The following is a 21,217-nucleotide window of genomic DNA, read 5'->3' on the forward strand; positions in this document are numbered from 1 at the left end:
CACGTTTCCCTGCCCTGTCCTTTTATTTTTATTTTTTTTTAAAGATTTTATTTATTTATTCGACAGAGAGAGAGAGACAGCGAGAGAGGGAACACAAGCAGGGGGAGTGGGAGAGGGAGAAGCAGGCTTCCCGCGGAGCAGGGAGCCCGATGCGGGGCTGCCCTCTTTTTAAACAGAAGACATAGTCCACCCTGCTTGATTCAGGCTCATGTGGAAGAAACCACTGTGGCTCAGGGCTGTCATACAGGGGTACCTCAGAGGATGTTGAGGTTAGTGGGCATTTGGGGTCCATATCGGAATATTTAGAAAGTCTGGTGACATTTACTTGGTTTCTGAACACTTCCCTGGCTATCAGATGATCTGTTAGCATTTCCTGCAGTTGCCACTGTGGCTGTCATATGAGCAGCTCTTCTCCTTCCCCAGTTTGTTGTCTTTCATAATATACAGCCAGTGGGGAGACCGGATAGCCAGTTGTTACTCGTGTGTAAGAAGTAAAAACAACAGGCTCTGTGGATACTTTCATGTGAACTTGAATGTTGGGACCCAAATTTGGCTGTGTAAAGGCGCTCGGTGTCTATTTCTGGATTCGAGTCTATTTTCCAAGGGATTGATGCAGCCAAGCGACCCCTGGACCAAGAGTACAAGTGTCCCACCTAGGTAGAACTTCAACACAGCAATACCCCCTAAAGACAGGAAGAGGGCAAATCAGCAGAAAAGTTGTTACCAGTTCCAAGGACCAAATCTGTGGCTGCAGTGGAGTCAGGAACTGTCAACACAGGCACAATTCAAGGAAATTTTAATTAAATACCATCCTTGTCCATCAAGTTCATTGGTAAATAATATTTTTTTTTTAAAAATCACCCTGTTTACAAATTCTGCCCCAACTGTGTTCATATTTGATTATGCTCTGTTCCTCTTTGATTTTCCTATTCTCTGTATCATTGAGCTAAGGGAAATAAATAATGAGGAAAGTGGTATTTGGGTTTGGGACCCAAGAGATCTGGGTCCTAGTCTCTGCTCTTTGTGTAACCAAGTATATGACTTTGGACAAGTCCCTTTGCATCTCTCAGCTTCCTCTGAAGTATCTGAAGGGCTAATCCATGGGCTAGCAGCATCTGCATCACCTTGTTAGAAATGCAAACCCTCAGGACCTACCCCAGAACTACCGAATCAGAGTCTGCATCTCAAAAGATCTCCAGGTGGGGCACCTAGGTAGCTCAGTCTATTAAACCTTTGACTCTTGGTTTCGGTTCAGGTCATGATCTCAGCGTCGTGAGATCCAGCCGTGAGTCGGGCTCTGCCCACTCAGTGGGGAGTCTGCTTGAGATTCTCTCTCCCTCTCCCTCTGCCCCTCCCACTCATGCTGTCTGCTCTTTCTCTCTTCCTCTAAAATAAATAAATAAATAAATAAATCTTAAAAAAAAAAAGATCCCCAGGTGATTTATTTGAACATTGGCGTTTGGGAGGCACCAAACATCCAAATGGAGATGTCTCTAGCCCCAGAAATAATTGGCGCAGACCAGGAAGAAACGAGACAGCACTGCCCATGTAAAGGGTCCCTTTACTGCTCAACCCCAGACAATTGGTGCCTTGACAAAATTCATGCGAGCACTTCCTATCCTCTGGGTTCTCCAAAAGAGCTTGAAATCTGGACTTCTATATGAAATCGCTCATTTGTAAAATGTGGTATTAAAAGAAAATTAAACATTGCACAGGCAAAACTCTATTGTCTGAATCAAAACCTCTCCCTGCGTCAAAACTGGCCCAATGGGCTGCCTGTTTGTGATTTTGGGTCTGAACAGTCTCTAAAGTGTCTTCCAAATCTTGAAAAAAATGTTATATGGTGATGGTGACATACTGAACTTGACCTTGCCCGAGAGAGCTAGCAGCTGATTCTCACAAATCCAACCACGAAGAGACAAATTGATTTCATTGTCCGATTTTCTTAGAGGTCAGTTTCTCCCAAGCCTGGCAGAGGGCTCTGAGATTTTGGAAATATGGACCAAGAACTACTTTCATGAGTGTTTACTGTCGGAGAAAACATGACTTGAATTGATTTGTTTTGAGATGGTATTTCTCCAACTTACTTAGCCACATATTGATCAACTCAAGCCCTAGGATGGTCCCCAAAGTCCTCAAAAGGGAAGTTTACAAAAAGACACATGTGTCATGTGGCTTAAATCAGAGCCAGGTTGGACTCAGCAGATGTTAGCGCACATGTCCCTTAGTGGTGTGACTACCAAGCTCCCATCACCCTGTGCTTGCACTGGTGTGTGCCACCTAATCTCCAGGACAAGCTTCCTTATCCTGTTCTACAGATGAAGAAAGGAGGCTCTGGGAGGTAAGGGAACTTGCCCACTGTCATGCAATTGGTTAAGGCTAGAGCCAGAACATAAGCCAAGATTCTTGGGCTCCAAATTCTGTGATGCTGCATTTCTACTCAAAAAGTTTCAGTGGTCAAAGAAATTTGAGAAACACTGGGTCAAGCCAAGTGTTAAAAAAGATCCTTTACCACAGGTCTTGTCCAAGACTTTAATGGGCTAACAGATGACGAATCTTCAAGACAAGGTATTGGTATTTCCCCAACTTATTTAGTCATGTAAATTAGATCTAAAAATTTGTATTTGACTGGGTTGATGTACTGTGTTGTGAAACACACATGGGAGATGTGGTACTCTATTATTTTCTGAAAATGCAGATTACAGGGGTAACTTTGCCCATGATGCCCAAAGTCCTGTGCTGTTAAAAAAATGAACTCATTGAATTCCCAAATGTGTGAATCTGAAGGAGGCTCATGTCACTATAACTTGATCTCAGAGACCTGCAGGTACACCAAGGGCCAAGGGTGCACACTGGGCAAATGATGTCCTCCGTACCGAAGGGATGTAAGCCCTATATGCCCAAGTTACTAAGCATCCAATGAATATGCAAGCACCTTATATTAGTTTGATATGAGCTTGATATTTAGTTTCTAGTGATGTATAAACTTTAACCCTAACCATATGCAAGACCATCCGGCCATCTATGATTTATATAAAATAAGAACGAAAATAAAATTACCAGGTGAAGTGGTCATTTCTGTGGCTGATGCTGAAATTGTAAAACAAAAACAAAACCAAAATAAGAGAAAATCCAAACAAAAATCCCACCCATGAACAGAAAATTTAGAAGATACCTTTTTACTTAAAACATTTATGCCCCAGATGTACTAAAATTAGACACAAAAATGACTTCTGAAATGTGGAATTACAAGTAAGAAAGGCCTCTTGGATGAGATTGAACTGGAGCTAGGGCTTCATGAAGGTGGAGGTGAGAATCATCATTGGTTGTGAGGACAGTATAATCTCCCCGCGTGAGTCAGAAAGGTTGTTTCTCTGATGCCGTGCAGGGCAAATATTTCCTAGGGTTGCAAAGTATAGAAACCTTTCTAATTCTGACCTTAGGTTTCCAACACTGATTGCTCATTTCCACCAACCTAACAACTAGTTTATACCATAGCACCAAGGTCTGACTACGAAAGGAGGGTGACTCCTCAACATAATCAAGCATATTATGATTCCTGATTCAATGTTACTTTTGTGAATGACCTACTGTGGTTCAAATGCACAAATGATCCTGACCCCTCGCCCTGGTAAAGAACCCCGATGAGGGCTGGATTGTCATCTGCTGTGCTTACTTCTATGTCTCCATGTAGAGTTGTGCCTGGTGCAGGGAAAGAGCTCAAGAACTGTTAAATGAATGGATGCATTCACTGAATCCTATCATTCTTGTCTTTGCTCTATAAAATTAAGATAAGCCGGGCAGTGGGTATTTTCATTTCATCTGACTTGCTTTTGTAATCCTACTTGTTTGGCAGCCCGAGATAACGTGTATGTGGGCTGAATTAAAAAAAGGAGAAAGGGAAACCATCTTAAACCACTGAGGCCCCAAGGAAATAGTACTGATGGTTTCACAAAGGGTCCAGGTGAGAGGGACTGGGTTTTGTTCATGGAACTCTCCACATCAGCACCAGAAAGGCGGTTTTAAGGCTCAAAACATAATTTTAAGCCAAAGATTAGGAAGAGCAATTACGCCAGTGGGTGGATAAGAGGGAATCTGGTAAATTCTTGAAGAGGGCAGAGACTGAGGGCTCCAAAGTGAACTCGTGGGTGTAGGTTCAAGCATTGGGTAGGTCAGCAAATAAAGAGGGGCTAAGAAGGAGCCGGAGGCTTCGAACAGACAGTAAGCAGGTGTTTGGAGGACCCCGAGGGGACCTGAGCTTCCTCACATTCATTTCCAGGTCCCCCTCGCCTACCCCCAGAGCCATGGCTCTGGCAACGTCAGGAGAAAGTCAAAAGAGTGAGTCCTTGAGCCAATGACCCCGGCATCCTCATGGCGGCCACAGTTGTGGATAGGCAAGCCCAGGTGCCTAGCAGGGCATCATTGCCCCGGCACTGCACATTGTCCAGGAGGATGCTCCCCACACCCTCCCCAAAGCGGCCATTCCCTAGGGCTCTGATGCCCTCCCCGCAGTCCAGCTGCCGGCACACGACGTGGGCCACACTGGTGGCCCAGAGGTCATCCCACACGGTCCCCCACCTGCCGTTGTGGTATACCTTCGCGCCAACTTGATGACGGGCAAGTCTGGGGAAGACTCGGGGTTGCTACCGGAACAGGATTAGCTCTTCTGGCAAGTAATTCCTAATAGGACTTTTCTGCAGTTTTTACCATAGCCAGCCCTGAAGTCCAGTACTCTACCATCTCTCACTTCCTCTTTCCAAGCCCCATAGGGAAAAGTTAAATTAGTGCTTACAAATGTAGTGACTGGTTTTTCCAGGCTAGCTCTGATTTCAGATACTTCATTCCTTCATTCCTTATCTTTGCATTTGGAATAGGATAATTGCAAAGGTAAGGATAGATACTGATTTTAGAACTGGGCCATTAAATTGCTAAGCAACAGCATGGAAATGGGTCAAATTCAACCTGGCATTATTTTCTTTAGGCCAAACTCGTACACTGGCCCAGATTCACAGTTGGATAAATTTTAGAAGCAGAGACCAGACCAGGAGCCAGCCCTGCTTGCAACCTCATCTTCCGGCCCAAATAACCCTCGGGCACTGACATTCCTGGCTGCAGCCTCAGGGAATCCACTAGAAAGAGTCAATAGCTAGCAAGCCCTGAAAGAAGCAGTAAAAAGGTTACCGACTGTAGGATCTGTTTCTGTTGGTTCTGGGACAGCTTCCGTAGCTGAAAGAGATAACCCAAGGCCCTCACGTTAGCGCAGGTGCACATTTGCAACACGCTCGCAGACACACCGGCTGAGTGGTGTGTGAACCCACATCTGTGCCAGTGTGCTGGTTCAGGACGGCCTGGCAGAGGCAACTGTATTTCTAAGACCAACTTTCCCCCAGCTGGTGAGACCCTGGCTTATGAACACTAATTGGAAACATCTATCTGAGCTCTTCCAGGGAGGAGCCATTGATAGCCACTCAGACCTGAAGCTACAAAATAGGTCAGATGGGCATCTGATGCCATTTTGATTCAGAATCTCATGGAGAGATATCAGGACTTGTTTGTAGCACCAAAGGCTCACTCTGTGGATTTATAAAACTACCCAACGGGGCGCCTGGGTGGCTCAGTCAGTTGAGCGTCTGCCTTCGGCTTAGGTCATGATCCCAGGGTCCTGGGATCGAGTCCCGTGCTGGGCTCCCTGCTCAGGGGGGAGTCGGCTTCTCCCTCTTCCCCTCCCCCTTGCTTGTGCACGCACTCTCTCTCTCAAATAAAAGTAAAAACAAAACTACCAAAACAACAGGGTGGGATAGAGCTATCCTCACCTCATCTGCATCTTTACCCATCTGGGGCCCTTGTCTCCCGGAACCCTCTGAGGAGAGGGTGGCTCTGGGCCGTGGGGTGGGGGGGGTCACAGATGTTTGTTGCATACATCAACTACTAGCAAAAGGTAACCAAGCAGGGTTTTTAAATGTTCATTCAGCTTTTTTGAACGGTTGCATAAAACTGTCCCTAATGGCAAGAAAATCCCCACTTGGGCAATCAGCGAATCAGGAGAGCATTCATATGTAGCTCTCTCTGAGAAATACCTTCATGAGAAATTTGTGGGATTGACACACATCGGAAAATCATTCCTGGAAATTAAAAACCATCCCGAGCAGGGGCACAACTTCCTGTTCTCCGGGCACGTTTTTGCTCTTCGTTTCTCTGCTCTTCTTAGGAGCAGGGGAAGAGGCTGTGATATCAGGCACACCTGAGGCTAGTGTGACCAGTGTCCTGGGTTAGCTGAATCTGAGTGGGTTCCCGGGACAGGGAACTTCCAGCGCTACAACTGGGAAAATTCCAGGCAAACGGGACCAGCTGTTTTCATGACCTGGAAGCCCAAGGCTTTCAGGGTTGGCCTGCCTGGCAGGTCCGGCTCTGTTGCTTGGGGAGGGAACCCGGGCTCGGGGAGAGTTCAGGTACCTGAGCAGACGGCCCCGGCATCCTCGTGGTGTCCACAGTTATGGACCGACAGGCCGAGGTGGTGGCATTGCCCCAGGCTGGTCTCGTTGCCCGCGCAGCGCACGTTGTCCAGGAAGATGGGGCCCGAGCCGCCACCAAACAGACTGCCCCTCGGGGCCGCCAGGGCCAGTCCGCAGCTCAGCTGCCGGCACACCACCTGCGCGGCGGGCAGGCCCCAGAGGTGGTCACACACCGCCCCCCAGGTGCCGTCGTAGAGGATCTCCACGCGGCCCTCGCACCTGCTCCTCCCGGCCGCCAGCCGCACCACGGGCAGATCTGCAGGAGCCAAGGGCAGAGAGGCTTGAGAAGGTTCCCACGACTCTCCAGCATTTCCAGCTAGAGAAGTCTACCCCAGCCTGCAGCCCGCTGCCCGCGCTCCGGGCAGCCTGTGTCCACCGGCAAGTGATAGCTGCAGAGGAGACCATAGGACTGCTTTTGGTTTCTGAAATTTAGCGCAAACTCTACAGCGTTTTACCTGCACCGGGGCCGTTTCTTTATGGGAATCCGGGCCATGTGGTGACTTTGTAGAAGACACACTTGAAAACAACTTTTCTGCTTTCTTCCCTGTCTGGGGTGTCATTTTGTCTTTCTCCAAAAATTCAAAGCCATTCAGCAGAATGCTTGAAGTTCAGACTTTACATTTCTTATCCAAGTCTCTTGAAGAATGTTATGGAGTTCTCAGAACAAAATTAATTTCATCTTACTTGAATTTAAAAAGGATGAAGTATTTATTGGAGGATGAGGGAGAAGGTTGGGGCTGGGAAAGAGAGGAAGAGGGGGTGTCGCTCCTACAAGAAGGTAAGGTGCCGACTGAGTGAAATTTGCCCTTGAACCAAAAGCAGATGATGTTGGTTCTCAGATTCTGAGCCCCAGAGATTGGGCTGGTTCATGGGGTCTCCTTAGAGAAGGGCCCCCAAGAGCACTGTGTGGGCCAGGGCCTTCCTACGGGCCTTTTGTGATGCCACTGAGGATGGGTGGGTGGCTGGCTGTCCTTGAAAAGGTCCCCGTGCGGGGACAACCCACCATCTCACCAGCTTGCCTCTGATGAGCACAGCTTTTATTCCCTACAGCACCAGGGCCAGGAAAATTACGTTGGCTACATTTCTGTCGGCCCCAAATGCCAGCCTAGGAAAAGAAGTTTTAAAATGTAAGAATGGAAAAGATACCTATTGGATGGAAAACAGGTGGCTGTTCCCCAGGAGCCGAAGAAACTGTACATGTGAAAAAGAAAACAGTCATCATAAGGACATTCCAAATCAATAGCGCAATTGCATAATCTTCTCAATACCATCTGCCTCACTTGCATGAGTTTGCCTTTAAACAACCCCATCCAATCTCTAATCGAATAGTTAGCATTTAAAATGTGATGGTGTACATATTATTCTGGTGAAGAGTAAGACAATAAAAGAAAGGAAGTGGATGTTGGGTTTGTGAAGGTATGGCCCCATCAGCCCAGAGAGCTTCTCAGAACCACCGACTTCAGCTTCAGCATCCAGGGGCCCAGGTGGGGTTGCAGGTGGAGTCTGGAAATGTCTGCCACCAGGCCTGCCTGCCCCCAGAGCCTCCTGTCTTCTCTGGCCTGCCACCACCTCTGTGACACCAGCCACCACTTCGGGTCAGGAGCCAGGGTCTCAGTCCTGCTGACTCGCCGATCTCCTATACGGAAAGGATGACTTCAAACCTGCTAACACCCCAAACGGCTTTTTCCCTGGGGGCAGAGTAGAGCTCCATGGGTATGGGAAACAGCTCCGGGCCTCCACCTTCTGGGAAAGGTCTGGAGTTAAGAGCATTGTCAGGGAAAGTGAAGGGTGCTGAGGGAGACCCGGTGTGCGGGCCCCAGCACTAGATGGCTCGTCACCAATCAGCAGATAAAATGGAGGTGAACTCACAGATCCCTGGATGCCCACTAGCTGCAGAATCTGCTGAGATAAAGGAAAACACGAGGGTGGTTGTGTTTTTTTTTTTTTTTAAGATTTTATTTATTTATTTGACAGAGAGCAAGCACAAGCAGGGGGAGCGGCAGAGGCAGTGGGAGAAGCAGGCTTCCCGCGGAGTGGGGAGCCCCATGCGGGACTCGATCCCAGGACCCCGGGATCATGACCTGAGCCAAAGGCAGACGCTTAACCGACTGAGCCACCCAGGCCCCCCGAGGGTGGTTTAATAATAGAAACAGAGTGGGGCACCTGCGGGTGCAGCCTGATAAGCGTCTAACTTTGGTTTTGGCTCAGGTCATGATCTCAGGGTCGTAGGATTGAGCCCCGCAACAGGCTTCGTGCTGACGGTGGAGTCTGCTTGAGATTCTTTCTCCCTCTGCCCCCTCCCAAATAAATAAATAAGTAAATAAGTAAATAAATAAATAAAGTAATTAAATCTTTAAAAAAATAATAGAAATGAGGGTGGTTGAGTGGTTCGAAGATCATTGTCTCAATTTAAACTCGACTCAGCAAGCCCGTATAAACAGTTGTTCTTATGCCTCTAGGACTGACCCACCTGGATTTTTACAGCCCGGCCGAAACCTCTGAGACAGTGATTCTGAAAGAATTTGCCTTAGGAACTAAAATACCACCACCAACAAAATAGTTAACGTGTTGTTCATTTATACTGTGTCATATGCTTGACTAAGGGTTCATGTGGGATGTGTCGTTTCATCCTCCGGACAACTTTGTAAGTACCATTACTGATTATTTTCTATTTTTTTTTAAAGATTTTATTTATTTATTTGACAGAGAGAGACACAGCGAGAGAGGGAACACAAGCAGGGGGAGTGGGAGAGGGAGAAGCAGGCTTCCCGCAGAGCAGGGAGCCCGATGTGGGGCTCGATCCCAGGACCCTGGGATCATGACCGGAGTCGAAGGCAGACGCTTAACGACTGAGCCACCCAGTCGCCCCACCATTACTGATTATTTTCTAGACCTTTAGAGTCACTCAAGTTGAATGGGGTCCTCCCATATCTTAAGCCAGCAGGCAACTTTTCCAGAATGAGAATGGAGATCTGTCCTGGACATGGGGAAGCTTTAAAGTGTGGAGACGCTGCTTACAGGGTTTGTTGGATTTTTCCTGAGAAGCTAACATGCACATACCACTTCGGGGTGTGTGTGTGTGTGTGTGTGTGTGTGTGTGTGTAATATTCTCTGTGCCCTTGCACACATTGGTCAACTGACAACAGTGTAGCTTCCATCAATGTTGTTCTCAGGCTCAGGTGCCACCACATATATGTGGATGCTCCTGGGAGCATACAGGGTGGTCTATTCCTGGCCGCCCCTCATGTTCAAAGGGCAGGGTTGCAGAAGGGAACAGAAACCGGGTATGCTCAGAACACAGCCAAGGACAGCTCATGGTGGGAGTTGGGGGGGGGAGAAGATTTGGGGTGAGCGGGCCACCGTCAGCCCTCCAGACCAGTCCCCAGAAGCCATTCGTGCATCTCATAGCTTCTTGCTGCTCACCTTCCAACCGCAGATTTTCCAGGCGAGCCCAAGCATCCTGAGCCCTGCCCCCAACAGCAGCCCCTGTGTGCCCACCTGAGGCTGCGGAGGAGTGTTTGCAGCGGGGACACTTCCTCCCACAGCAGTCATGCTGCAGCGTTTCTGAGCTAAAACTCGAGTCAGGGAAGGCAGCTGAGGGGAGAGGAACGGCTTACCTGCTGATGCGGGCACCTCTGTCGGCTTCGGGAAAGATGCTAAGGACAGAGTGAAACACAAAAGAACAGGTTACAACATCTTAAGCGTCAAACATATTTAACTCTCAGTTAACTGTTGGTGGGCCCTCCGCCTTGTGGGTTATGTATAGTTTCTGATTCTAGATCGATTCCCTTCCCCGGTCCTTGCTTGGCGGGGGTGCTCCTCGCATCGCCCAGCTAGCTGGTGCATGCCCCGGGAGGACGCAACTGATGCACATTCCAGAAAATCAGAGCATGGTGGTTGATAGATTGTTTTTAAGCAGATAGATTTTAAAGAAAGTATTCTTTGGGCATCCCTGTTGTTTGGTATAACCTACTTTGGTGCTTCCTTTGAGGGTCTGGGGTCATTCCTTTTTTTCTAACTCCCCTGCATATTGTATTTACTCTTACAGACTCTGCCACAAACAGGCCGCTGACCTAACTTAAAATGTGACAACTATTGAGCCGGTCACAGAATCGGGGGAAGACCAAGTTACATGTTCAGCTTCTTCATTCTTTGTAATTGTGTCAGGTAGAAAGTAGTACAAACAGAGATGAATCCTTGCAGTGCTTGGAAGGAGCTGGCTGCCTCTAAATCATGTGCCCCACACGGCAGGCACTGCTCTACCCCCTCTACACAGAGAGAGCACTGAGTCGCAGCATGGCTTTAGGAGGCAAATGCTATCACCCTCCTCCTCCTCCTTATCTATAGGAGGAGGTTCAGAGATTTATTCGAGATCCCACAGTTCCTAACTGATGAAGCCAGGATGACAGATCCAGGGCATTTGGCCCCCAAACCAGTGCCCTACTTCCCAGAGTGACTTTGCCAAGATAAGTTACATTTACTCAATAGAGAATAATCGAAATTACCTGAAGCTGGGTAACTCATAGCAGCTGATGGTGTGGAGTAAGGCAGAGAGCCTAGGAGAGACGTAGATCAAAAGGTGATCATATGTCATGTCCTTTCATTCTTCCCAAACCCGAGAGGTTGATCTGCTTATTTGAAACAGAAAGGTCCCTGTCTTGTTCTGGGGAGAAATTGCACCCAATCTGGGCATGTGAGAATGGCCCCGAGTTGCCATGATTACAACCACTAGGTGTCCTGGGTCGCTGGGTTCATTTTTGTCCAGTTGCTGGACATCGGCATTGTCCCCCCCACCCCAAACTGGCCACAGTAATGGTTGCCTTCTGTAGAGTGCCTATCTTTCCAGTTGGTTTGGTTTTGTACTTCTTCCTGGGTGTGTGGATCTTGCCTCCCAGAGCAAGTGTCAGCTTGCAAAGTGCAGAACTATGTTTGTGTCAAGGACACACACTGGCAGCGTCAGCACCTGGAGGAAGCTGAAGGGCCAGGGTGAAGGTGAACTCTGTCCCCATCGCCTCCCACCCACCTCGGGTGGCTCTGTCCAGGGTTCTGGTTCCACACCTCCCTGCTCCTTCGGGCCCCAGCCACGTCCTCAGATGTCATATTCAGCACGTGGCTTCCACTTCTGCTTTCCTTCAACACTGACTCTGTCCTTTGACTTCTATCTTATCCTCTCAGAAGCTTCTAGTACCCCCACCCCTGCTTGCTCTTCCAACCTCTGGTCATTTATTGGCCAGGTCTAGCTGATAAACAACTTTGCCTCTTCCCAGCCAAACCCAGAAGGATGCAGAGAAATGGGGGCTTTTGAATTCATTTGCAGAAACGCAACTGGGATAAAACTGAGGAATAACAGCCCTGGGCTGGAGCCTGGGTTCCCAGCTCTGTGACTTTAAGAGCCATCTCTGTGTCACCTGGGCAACAAGAGGGATGAACCAAAGAGATGTTTCCCAGAGGCATGGCTCATCGCTGGTGGGACGTGAGATAATTTGAGATGGTGCCTCTTCTATTTTAAGAGTTACATATTTATAAAGCACTACAATTTAAAATTTTAAATTGAGTTACATTCTGATTAAGGATATTTTCAGATATGCATGGGCACGAATTGTTCAGATTAGACAGTTCATTGTTTAATTTTTTAACATTTTAACATTGCTTTATTGCCACTGTGTCTAGTGGTATGTATTGTCTATTTTTGGTAAGTGATCCTGGCTGTCCATGTATGGTGGGGATATAGAACTTCCTTGTAAAATGATTTCATGAAAATGAAAGAAGAGTCCACGTAAAAGAAAGTATCGGGGAAAGTAGAGTGTGGGTGGTAGGTGGGTGGAAACCCTGCAGGAGCATCCGGATGGCTGAAGCTGGGGAAACGGTGACATTAGGTTCCCCCCCTGCTCTGAGTTCAGTTGGGAATGCCATTTTGCCCACTCGCTTGGGTCGGAATCAGACCCACCTGAGCAGATGACGCCAGCATCTTCATGGTGGCCACAGTTGTGGGAGAACCAGCCACCGTGCAGGCACTGCCACAGCCTGGCTTCCGTCCCCACACACTCCATGTCGTCCAGGGCAATGGGGCCCAGGCCTCGGTGGAAATGCGCCCTGCCGGGGGCCGACACGGCCCTGCCACACGACAGCTGCCCGCACACCACCTGGGCGTCACGCAGGTCCCAGCTGTCATCACACACTGTCCCCCAGGTGCCGTTGTAGTGCAGCTCCACGCGGCCCTCGCACTGGTGGCTGCCACCAGCCAGCCTGAGGGCCACATCTGGGGAAGGCAGACACGGCCGGGTCACGCTCTGGGCGCTGCCGCTTTGCCCCTGCCTTCGAGGAAGGGCCTGGGCCTCTCCTGGGAGTTGACCAGCTTTCGAGGGCTCTCCTCCGACGTGCGGAGGGAGCCACTGAGGGAGGGTGAAAGTCGGCCGTAAAGGGTACTTTGGGTTCCATCTCTCACATCTGTGTGATTTTCTGAGGGGTCTTTTTAAAAGCTTTTCCCCCAGACAGGATTGTCTATTTGGCAGAGGCAAAAGGAGGCCCCAGAAAGCCCGGTGTGGGGTGGGCAGCACCAGGCATGCTGACCCTGGTTGTGGCCGGTCTTGGTGGGCAACATCTTGAAGCAGGTGTAAAGAGACTACACGCGTGTGTTGAACGAAACAGGCTCAGAGGCAGCACCAGGCGAGACCCTTCCTTGGTGCCGTGTGATGAGCTTTAGTATCGGAAGATGTGCATGTTGCTCCGCGGCCCACAAGTGGGTGTTCAGCCATTTCCCCCAATCAGATCTCGGGGGTAAACGAGGGAGGGGGGCACCCCTGCCCATCCCTGGTGCCCGGTCAGAGTCGGCCACCCGCCCTCGCTTTCATCACCAGGCAGGGCCAGAACCAAAACGACCAAAGGACCTACCGGTATTGTTCTCGTCTTGCACAACAGACTCATAGGATGCATAAAAGCCCATGTTGGTGAGGATAGCATCGCTGTGGAAGACCACCATCAGGCGATTTGAGGAGGAGGTGAATATTGGGATTGTACCAGAACAGAACCTTCCCAGAGAAAAAGACTCGTTTTGCGGGCCGTCAAAGACTTCGATGAAGTCGTACGGACAGCCGTAGAAGTTTTCCAGCCTGTGAAGTAACGATATCACTCAGACTCCGTCTGCTGGGACTTTTCCTTCATTAAGCACTGCACAGATGGGTTCAGGAAGGGAGGGTTCTGGAAGAGCCACCTGAACCCTACATCTTTTCACACAGATTGGAGGTAAATATGACCCTGCTAACAGGCAGTATGTAACTTCCTGTTTATAAAAACCTTCCAATTTGTAAAGTTTCCATGTAATTGCATTTCCTGGACATGCATTATAAGCACAGAGAACAGAATTTAAGTGGTATGGACAGGTTTTTGGTGAAAAGTAAAATTTTCTCCCACCACTGACCAGTCCCTCTGGCTTCACTCTACTTCTTAGAAGCAGCTACTATAAACAGTTTCCTTTTGTTTCCTTCTAGGCATCTGGCACAGATGTCAGCTGCTGCCCTGTTGTCCAAGACTTTCCTGCAGACCATTCCATGGCCATACCCCTAGGTGTGTGATGAATCCTCTACTGATGGGCAATTACACTGTTTCCAATCTAGTGCTCCTACAAGAAGGCTGCCATGATTATCCTCAGTGCATGAGACTTTGTCAGTAGACTCATCTTCTGGAACTAGAATTGCTACATTAAAAGACTTGTGCCTTTAAAATTTTGATCAGTGTTACCCAACGGGCCTCCAAGGCCTTCCTCACTTTGGAGAATTAACTATGGAAGGTGGCTTTTATTTCTTTGTTTGTTTATTGGTGGGGGTAGGGGCGGTGGGTAGGATAACTGTGTTTATAAAACTGAGCAAAGTGGGAGATAGTTACTCACTTCACCACTTCAAATGTGAGCTTGACACGAGCCCTGGCGTCCACGTGTATGTCCCAGGTACACACCACATTTACAGGGTATTTTTTAGGATACCAAGGGCTGGAGAAGGAGCCCGAATTATTTGTGAGCAAACCGCCACAGGGGAAGTTTTCATCTGCAAGAAAGGGTGAAGAAACCCCATCAGAAGGAGGCGCTGACCCGTGCTGGTGTTTTCTGAAGGGTTAGAGGGCATGGGGAGCAGGAATGAGGGGTGTTTGCTCCAGGGCTGCTTTGCCTGATAACAAAAAAGTTGGCTTTGGGGACCCCTCTGAGTTTTTGATGCCGTTCTCTGTCAGATAAGAGCATTACACCTGTCCTGTGGAGCTTACAGGGCTTCGTGAGAAGAAATGACCATGCCATACAGTTGACAGGGCTTTCTGGACCCAGATGCATAGACAGGGCTGAGCACGTGTTTTCACGGAAAGATACAAGGACAAAGCAAGCCTAAGCGTCCTTTCTCAGGACACGTCACCGGCCGGTTGTGTTGGAAGATCCCTCGTATTATACACAAATCCCAGCTGAAGTCAGCACCAACGTCCCGTAAAGCATCCGTTTTATGGCTGAAATATTGGATTTGGTGTGGAATTTAAGTTAAAGTCTCCTCTGTGCTGCAGCTTCTTACGTGTAAGTAGAAGAGAGCATCATCTAGCTGCTGGAAGCGCTAACACTGAAGATAAGGCAAATCTAAAACCACGAGAAGGGTTTAAGTAAAGCTGACGCACCTGTAGCAGGGCTGTCACCAGTGGGGTCTGTGAAAATATGCAGAGGAAAAAATGATACTGTGAGCAAGGACTTTTATCCACATACTCTTCTAAAACACTCAAAAGTACTGACACTCAAAGCTGTGACTTCTCTGGACAGAGATGACTGGCCCTTTAAGAGTTGGGACGCCTGCATACTAAATGTGCGGATAGGAGTGCTTTGATAGAGCTTGCTGAGGGCTGACCTGCGGTTCCCATTTCCTTGCTTTCCACAGCATCTGTGGCATGATCATCCCTGCAAGCAGCTAGCCCTCTATCACGGCAGGTGCCAACTCATGGCAACACTGGGGCCCAGACACGACTGGGTTCATCGCTGGTGAACCTGAACGCTACTCGCCCCCCACCCCGCCCTCTCCCCACCCTCTGCAGACCCCCAGCCCCACCAATATGTCAACACTAATGGGCTGTGTCGCTCTGGTTCTTCAGCAACAGAAGGTTTATGCTGCCAACTATGCCCCGATTATAGGATTAACGAGTAGCCAGGACCAGAGATAATCACTCCGAGGCCTGGCAGCCACTGAAATGTACTGAAGAGCAACAGTACCTGTTGGTCCTACTTTCGGACTGCCATCAACACCTACTCAAACAGCAAAAGAAAGAATGAGTAAGACAGTCACATGATTCACAAAAGAAAATCTTTTTTTTTTTTTTTTTTAAGGAGCAAACATATTTTTTGTGGGTAGTTGGGAGTGTAGTAGCAAAACCTATCAATGCTGGTTAAAGATTGGCAGCCTACGTCAGGGCCCATTGGGTGTGGGGCCACAATCTGCTTTTCAGCCTCATGATATTTCATCTAATTGCTGGAAATAGTAAAATTGAAAGCAAATAAAAATATGGCATTTATTTACTTTTGCTCAGTTATGGGCCTGGAGGAGCTTTAGTAACTGAGCCAAGCTCAGTCTTTCATACAGTACCTTGGGGGTGATACCGAGCAGAGTATGGGCCAGTGTGTGATCTTGGATATGCTTCTGTTGCCTTATCAATAAGATGAGAATGTAATAGTTTCTTTTATTAAAGACTGTGAAGGTCAAATGAGAGTGTGAATGCACTGGTTTCAGCATGGAGCCTGGCACATGCTAAGCCCTCTTGGGACACCAGCTACTACTCCTACTCAGGGGAGAGTGGACCGTCACCAACACCGTGGCATGTCTATCCAGGAATGGGATGTCTGATTATACAAACCCTCCATCTAATTATCACAACTTTTAAGTGGGTGGGGGGGACCTTGAACATTTTACAGACACAATAATTTAAGGGAAGGAAAACCAACTCTTAAACGAACTGACTTAAAAAGTTGGCTTGAAGCCCCGGATTCCTTTCTGAGTAATTACCTGCTGGCATTGACTTCTCCCTCCCCAGAGGCTGCTGATAGGCAAGACTCTCTATGAGGTGTGCCGCGCCCCGTGGGGGCTCACCTGAGCAGATGGCACTGGCATCCTCGTGGTGCCCGCAGTTGTGGGAGAACCAGCCGTTGTGCATGCATTGCCACACCTTGGCTTCGTTCCCTTTGCACTGAACATCATCCAGCATGATGTGGCCAGTGCCTCCATCAAAGTAGCTCTGAGCTGGGGCTGACAAGGCCTCGCCACAGCCAAGCTGCTGGCACACCACCCTGGCGTCTGTCATGTCCCAGCTGTCATCACACAGAGTGCCCCAGGTGCCGTTGTAGAAGACCTCCACCCGGCCCTCACACCTGTGACTGCCGTTCACCAGTCTCAGCGATGCACCTGTGGGACAGGAAGACAGAGGTTTCTGAGCCGTGGCGCTGTCTCCAAAACTCTAGGACCTTCTGCAGTTAACAGAATGCCCAGCACCTGGGCACATTTTTTTCCACGTTAGGCCATCGGGCTCTAGGTAGGGTGGCCTTATGTCCTGATTTGCTTAGGATAATACTGATTTACAACTGTTGAAGATCAAGTAATGCCTCTTGATTATTTTAGAGTCCCTTTTAAACCCTCAGAAGTATCCTGAATAGAGAATAAATTGCATGATCACCCAAGCATAATCCACTGAGAGCTCTAGAATGTTCCCCATGTCCTGCTGCAGAATATAAGAGGTCCGTTCTGGATGGTTTTTGTATGGAATTCAGCTGGAGTCAGGTGGGATGGTAACTGTAGTTTGAGGTAGGTTTGTTGCAGAAGGATTTGCCCTACTGCATCTTCCCTTTCTTTGGAAAAGGGAGACCCTCATTCAGGTCCTCCATCTACACACACAGTCAATGCAAGGTATGCGATTCAGCCATCTGTTTCTTTAGCCAGGATATTTTGATGGTAGAAAATGACAGCAGGTGGCAGAGCAGGGTGAGGGGTCAGCTGGGGGCTGTTAGTGTCAGAGTGGACGTCACTCAGGATGTCATTAATGATGGTGGACTCTGCAGGTCAGATTTAGAAAGCACCTCCTCTCATAAAGGGAAGTGACACAAATTGGATCTAACTTCCCTCCCAGGTACATATCAGGATACCCACCATTCTCCCTTCCATCTTGCCGAATGGCATTGTACAGAGCGTAAAACCCTGTGTTGGTGATCACGGCATCACTTCTGAACACCACAGTCATGATGTTTAAAGAGGAGAGGAACGTGAGCTCTGTCCCAGCACAAAATCTGCCCATGGAGAGTGAGGCAACTTGCTGTCCATCGAACACTTCAATAAAGTCATAAGGGCACTCATAGATGTCCTCTAATCTGAGGAGGTAAAGGCACAGTAAATCTCCCCAAGGAAATCTGCAGAAATGCCTTAAATAAAATCATCATTTGCCTCGAATCCAGCCAGAAACTGCAATCATCGCTGTTGACTCCTTCCAATCACACGTCCTGCTCATGGACTTGACCCCTTACATATTGCTTGAATTTGCCCTTCTGTCCTTCCCTCCGGGCACTGGCCCAGGTCAGTCAGCCTTTCTCTGTGCCTCACCTGCTCTATTTCAGCGGCCGCCTTCTGGTATCTTGGCTTTTGGTCTTTCCCACCATCTTCCTCTCTACCCTGAGTGTATCTGGAATGTCCCCTGACTCTTCATTCAAACTCTGCTACTCCCTGGGGTGGGGGCAGGCATCCATTAAGGTCTCACTGAGTAAAACACTCAATGGGATCTGGAGCAGGGAGAAATGGTGCCTTCTGTCAAAACTCCCAGGGCCTGCTGCGTAGGACTCTTCCCTCCCATGCCCCAAACTGCCTGGTTCCAACCTGGGTGATCAGACAAGCTGTCCCTGACCATCCTACCAAACGCTGTCCTCACCCCCTCTGTTCTCTATCCTATTACCATATGTGTATAAATATTTTTCTTCATAGCACATTTCAACTTATCACTAATGAAAAATATCCATTGAGTTACCGGTTTACTCAAGTACTATTTGCCTCTCCATCTAGAATGTAAACTCCACGAGGACAGAGATCTGTCTGTCTTGTTTGGCACTAGAAGTCTGTTCCCAGACCAGGGCCTGCACAGAAAGTGGGCTCAATAAATATACTTTAAAGAATATCAACATTATTGGGGCTGTGGGAATGCAAGCTGATGCAGCCACTCTGGAAAACAGTACGGAGTTTCCTCAAAAAGTTGAAAATAGAGCTACCCTACTTCCCAGCAATGGCACTACTGGGTATTTACCCCAAAGATACAAACGTAGTGATCCGAAGGGACACATGCACCCCGATGTTTATAGTAGCAATAGCCAAACTATGGAAAGAGCCTCGATGTCCATCAACAGAGGAATGGATAAAGAAGATGTGGTGTGTATATACAATGGACTATTACGCAGCCATCAAAAAATGAAATCTTGTCATTTGCAACAACGTGGATGGAACTAGAGGGTATTATGCCAAGCAAAATAAGTCAATCAAAGAAAGATAAGTATCATATGATCTCACTGATATGAGGATTTTTGAGAAACAAGATAGAGGATCATAGGTGAAGGGAGGGAAAAATGGAACAAGACAAAACCAGAGAGGGAGACAAACCATAAGAGACTCTTAATCTCAAGAGAAAAACTGAGGGTTGCTGGAGTGGTGGGGGGTGGGAGGGATGGGGTGGCTGGGTGATGGACATTGGGGAGGGTACGTACTATGGTGAGTGCTGTGAATTGTGTAAGACTGATGAATCACAGACCTGTACCCCTGAAACTAATAATACACTATATGTTAATAAAAAATTAAAAAAAAAGAATTATCAGCATTAATCTAACATGATAAAAATAGGAGGTATGCACTTTGGCATTTAAACAATAGTAAGTGGCCCTTGAAGGAATGCGTTGTAAGCGCTCGTTGTGTCATACGTACACAACGGACATAATTACTCTTGTGCATGTATACAAATTTACAGAATTTGAAAACCTGTTTATTGCAGAACACATCTGTTCCAATGAAGTAAGAGCCAAGTACCTCAAAACAACCTGTTTTTTTTTTTGAGAGAGAGAGAGAGAGAGAGAGCGCGCTAGTGGGGGGAAGGGGCAAAGGCAGAGGGGGAGAGAGAATTCCAAGCAGACTCCCCACTGAGCATGGAGCCCAATGCAGGGCTTGATCCCCGGACCCTGAGATCACGACCTGAGCTGAAATCAAGAGTCAGATGCTCAACTGACTGAGCCCCCCAGGTGTCCCACAACCCATTTTTAAAGTAAGAAAAAAAGATTACATTTATGTGTAAGGCAACTATAGTGTGACTGTAACAGGGGACACTGCCATCTGAGGAATCATTTCACCGGAAAACAGGACACACTTGACTTAGCAAGAATGAAATGGCATATTTCAAATATGGATATAATTTTTGCAGATCAAGTGTGAAGGGAGTTTCCAAAGAAGCTGAAATAGAAAGAAAACCCCCTAAAAGAAGCAAGCTTCAAGCAGGGGTTCTCAGTCTCAGCGCTATTTACATTTGGGGCTGGAGAATTCTTTGCTGTGGGGGGCTGTCCTAGGACCTGTAGGACACTTAGCCATGTCCCTGACCTCCACCCACTATGGGACAGTGGTACTCCATGCCCCCAGCTGGACATAAAAAGTGCCTCCAGGCATAGCCAAATGTCCTATGGGGTCTGTCACTGCCAGCTGAGCCTCCCTGGGGCAAAACAATTAACTTCATGTTCTGAGACACAAAAGGCAAATTATCAATAAATCTAGACTTAAAAACATCAAAACCTGGAAGTCAGGAACTAAGCTCTGGCTGTAGGCAACACAGGAAGCAGCTCCTTGACTTGTATACTCTGAAATTATAGTAGGTAATTTATGTTGGGACAGTCACCTTGAGATTGCAGGGAGAGTGGGTCAGTACAGCTGTTTGGAGTAACCATCTTCCAGAAGTGATAAAACGACACTCTGTGCCCCCAAATCATAGAACTGTGACTTTCATAGATTTGAATATATTGTACCAAATCTGCTTACCTTGGTCTCAATGAATGCATGGGTGTGGAATGAATGAATGAATGAAAAATACATTTTGCTCACAACATACAGTGCTGCCTGATAGTAGTTTCTCTTCTCCCCATTTGAAAGGAATTTTGGCCATCAGGTAATATTAATCAGATCCATCCCTCACTCCACTGCTGGCCCATTTCCCCTTTGAGGCAGCATTTAACCATTCAGCTCCTTGACTCCTGAGGCTGATGAACGCAGGTGGAAACAGTGGTGGAGGTCTGGCGTAGACTGTGAACAGTGTCAGGAAGAGAGAATGACCCAGATGGGACCCGGTGTAGAAAGATGAAACCAGGGTAAACATTATCAGGAAAAGCAATTATTTTCATTAAAAAGTGACTCCGGTATATGTACATGCATATGTAAATATGTATGCATATAAATGTGCATTAAAATAGGATAAATTCCTTTAAAGATGAGTATGGGCAGAGAAAGAAGTAGGAATGAATGAATGGAGGCTGTTTTATCTGTGGAAGAAAACTCTTGTAGGGGCATGAGAGACATTCTTGGAGGGAAGAGGAAGCAGACTTATTTTGTGCAGCATCAGAGGGAAGAATGAAGCTGAGAAAATGGGAATGAAGAAGAACCCGTTTGGGTTCAGCCCAAGGAAGATGCAATGTCCCC

General features: G+C 47.8%; 1 protein-coding gene across 1 annotated transcript in view; it reads right to left on the reverse strand.

Annotated features, from left to right (window-relative positions):
• Window positions 1-21,217, reverse strand: part of LOC114202668 (scavenger receptor cysteine-rich domain-containing protein DMBT1-like) — a 132,130-nt gene that overhangs the window by 15,235 nt on the left and 95,678 nt on the right. Inside the window, 12 exon segments of the mRNA XM_088020109.1 lie at window positions 3,061-3,090; window positions 6,454-6,768; window positions 8,382-8,411; window positions 10,130-10,168; window positions 11,018-11,068; window positions 12,439-12,771; window positions 13,404-13,621; window positions 14,398-14,551; window positions 15,159-15,185; window positions 15,742-15,774; window positions 16,613-16,924; window positions 17,663-17,880. Of these exon segments, the coding sequence (XP_087876235.1) occupies window positions 3,061-3,090; window positions 6,454-6,768; window positions 8,382-8,411; window positions 10,130-10,168; window positions 11,018-11,068; window positions 12,439-12,771; window positions 13,404-13,621; window positions 14,398-14,551; window positions 15,159-15,185; window positions 15,742-15,774; window positions 16,613-16,924; window positions 17,663-17,880 (1,760 nt within the window).

Source organism: Eumetopias jubatus, unplaced genomic scaffold (assembly GCF_037043125.1).
Source record: "Eumetopias jubatus isolate StellerSeaLion01/CBP00866 unplaced genomic scaffold, mEumJub1_p1.0 scaffold_17, whole genome shotgun sequence".
Taxonomy (NCBI): Eukaryota; Metazoa; Chordata; class Mammalia; order Carnivora; family Otariidae; genus Eumetopias; species Eumetopias jubatus.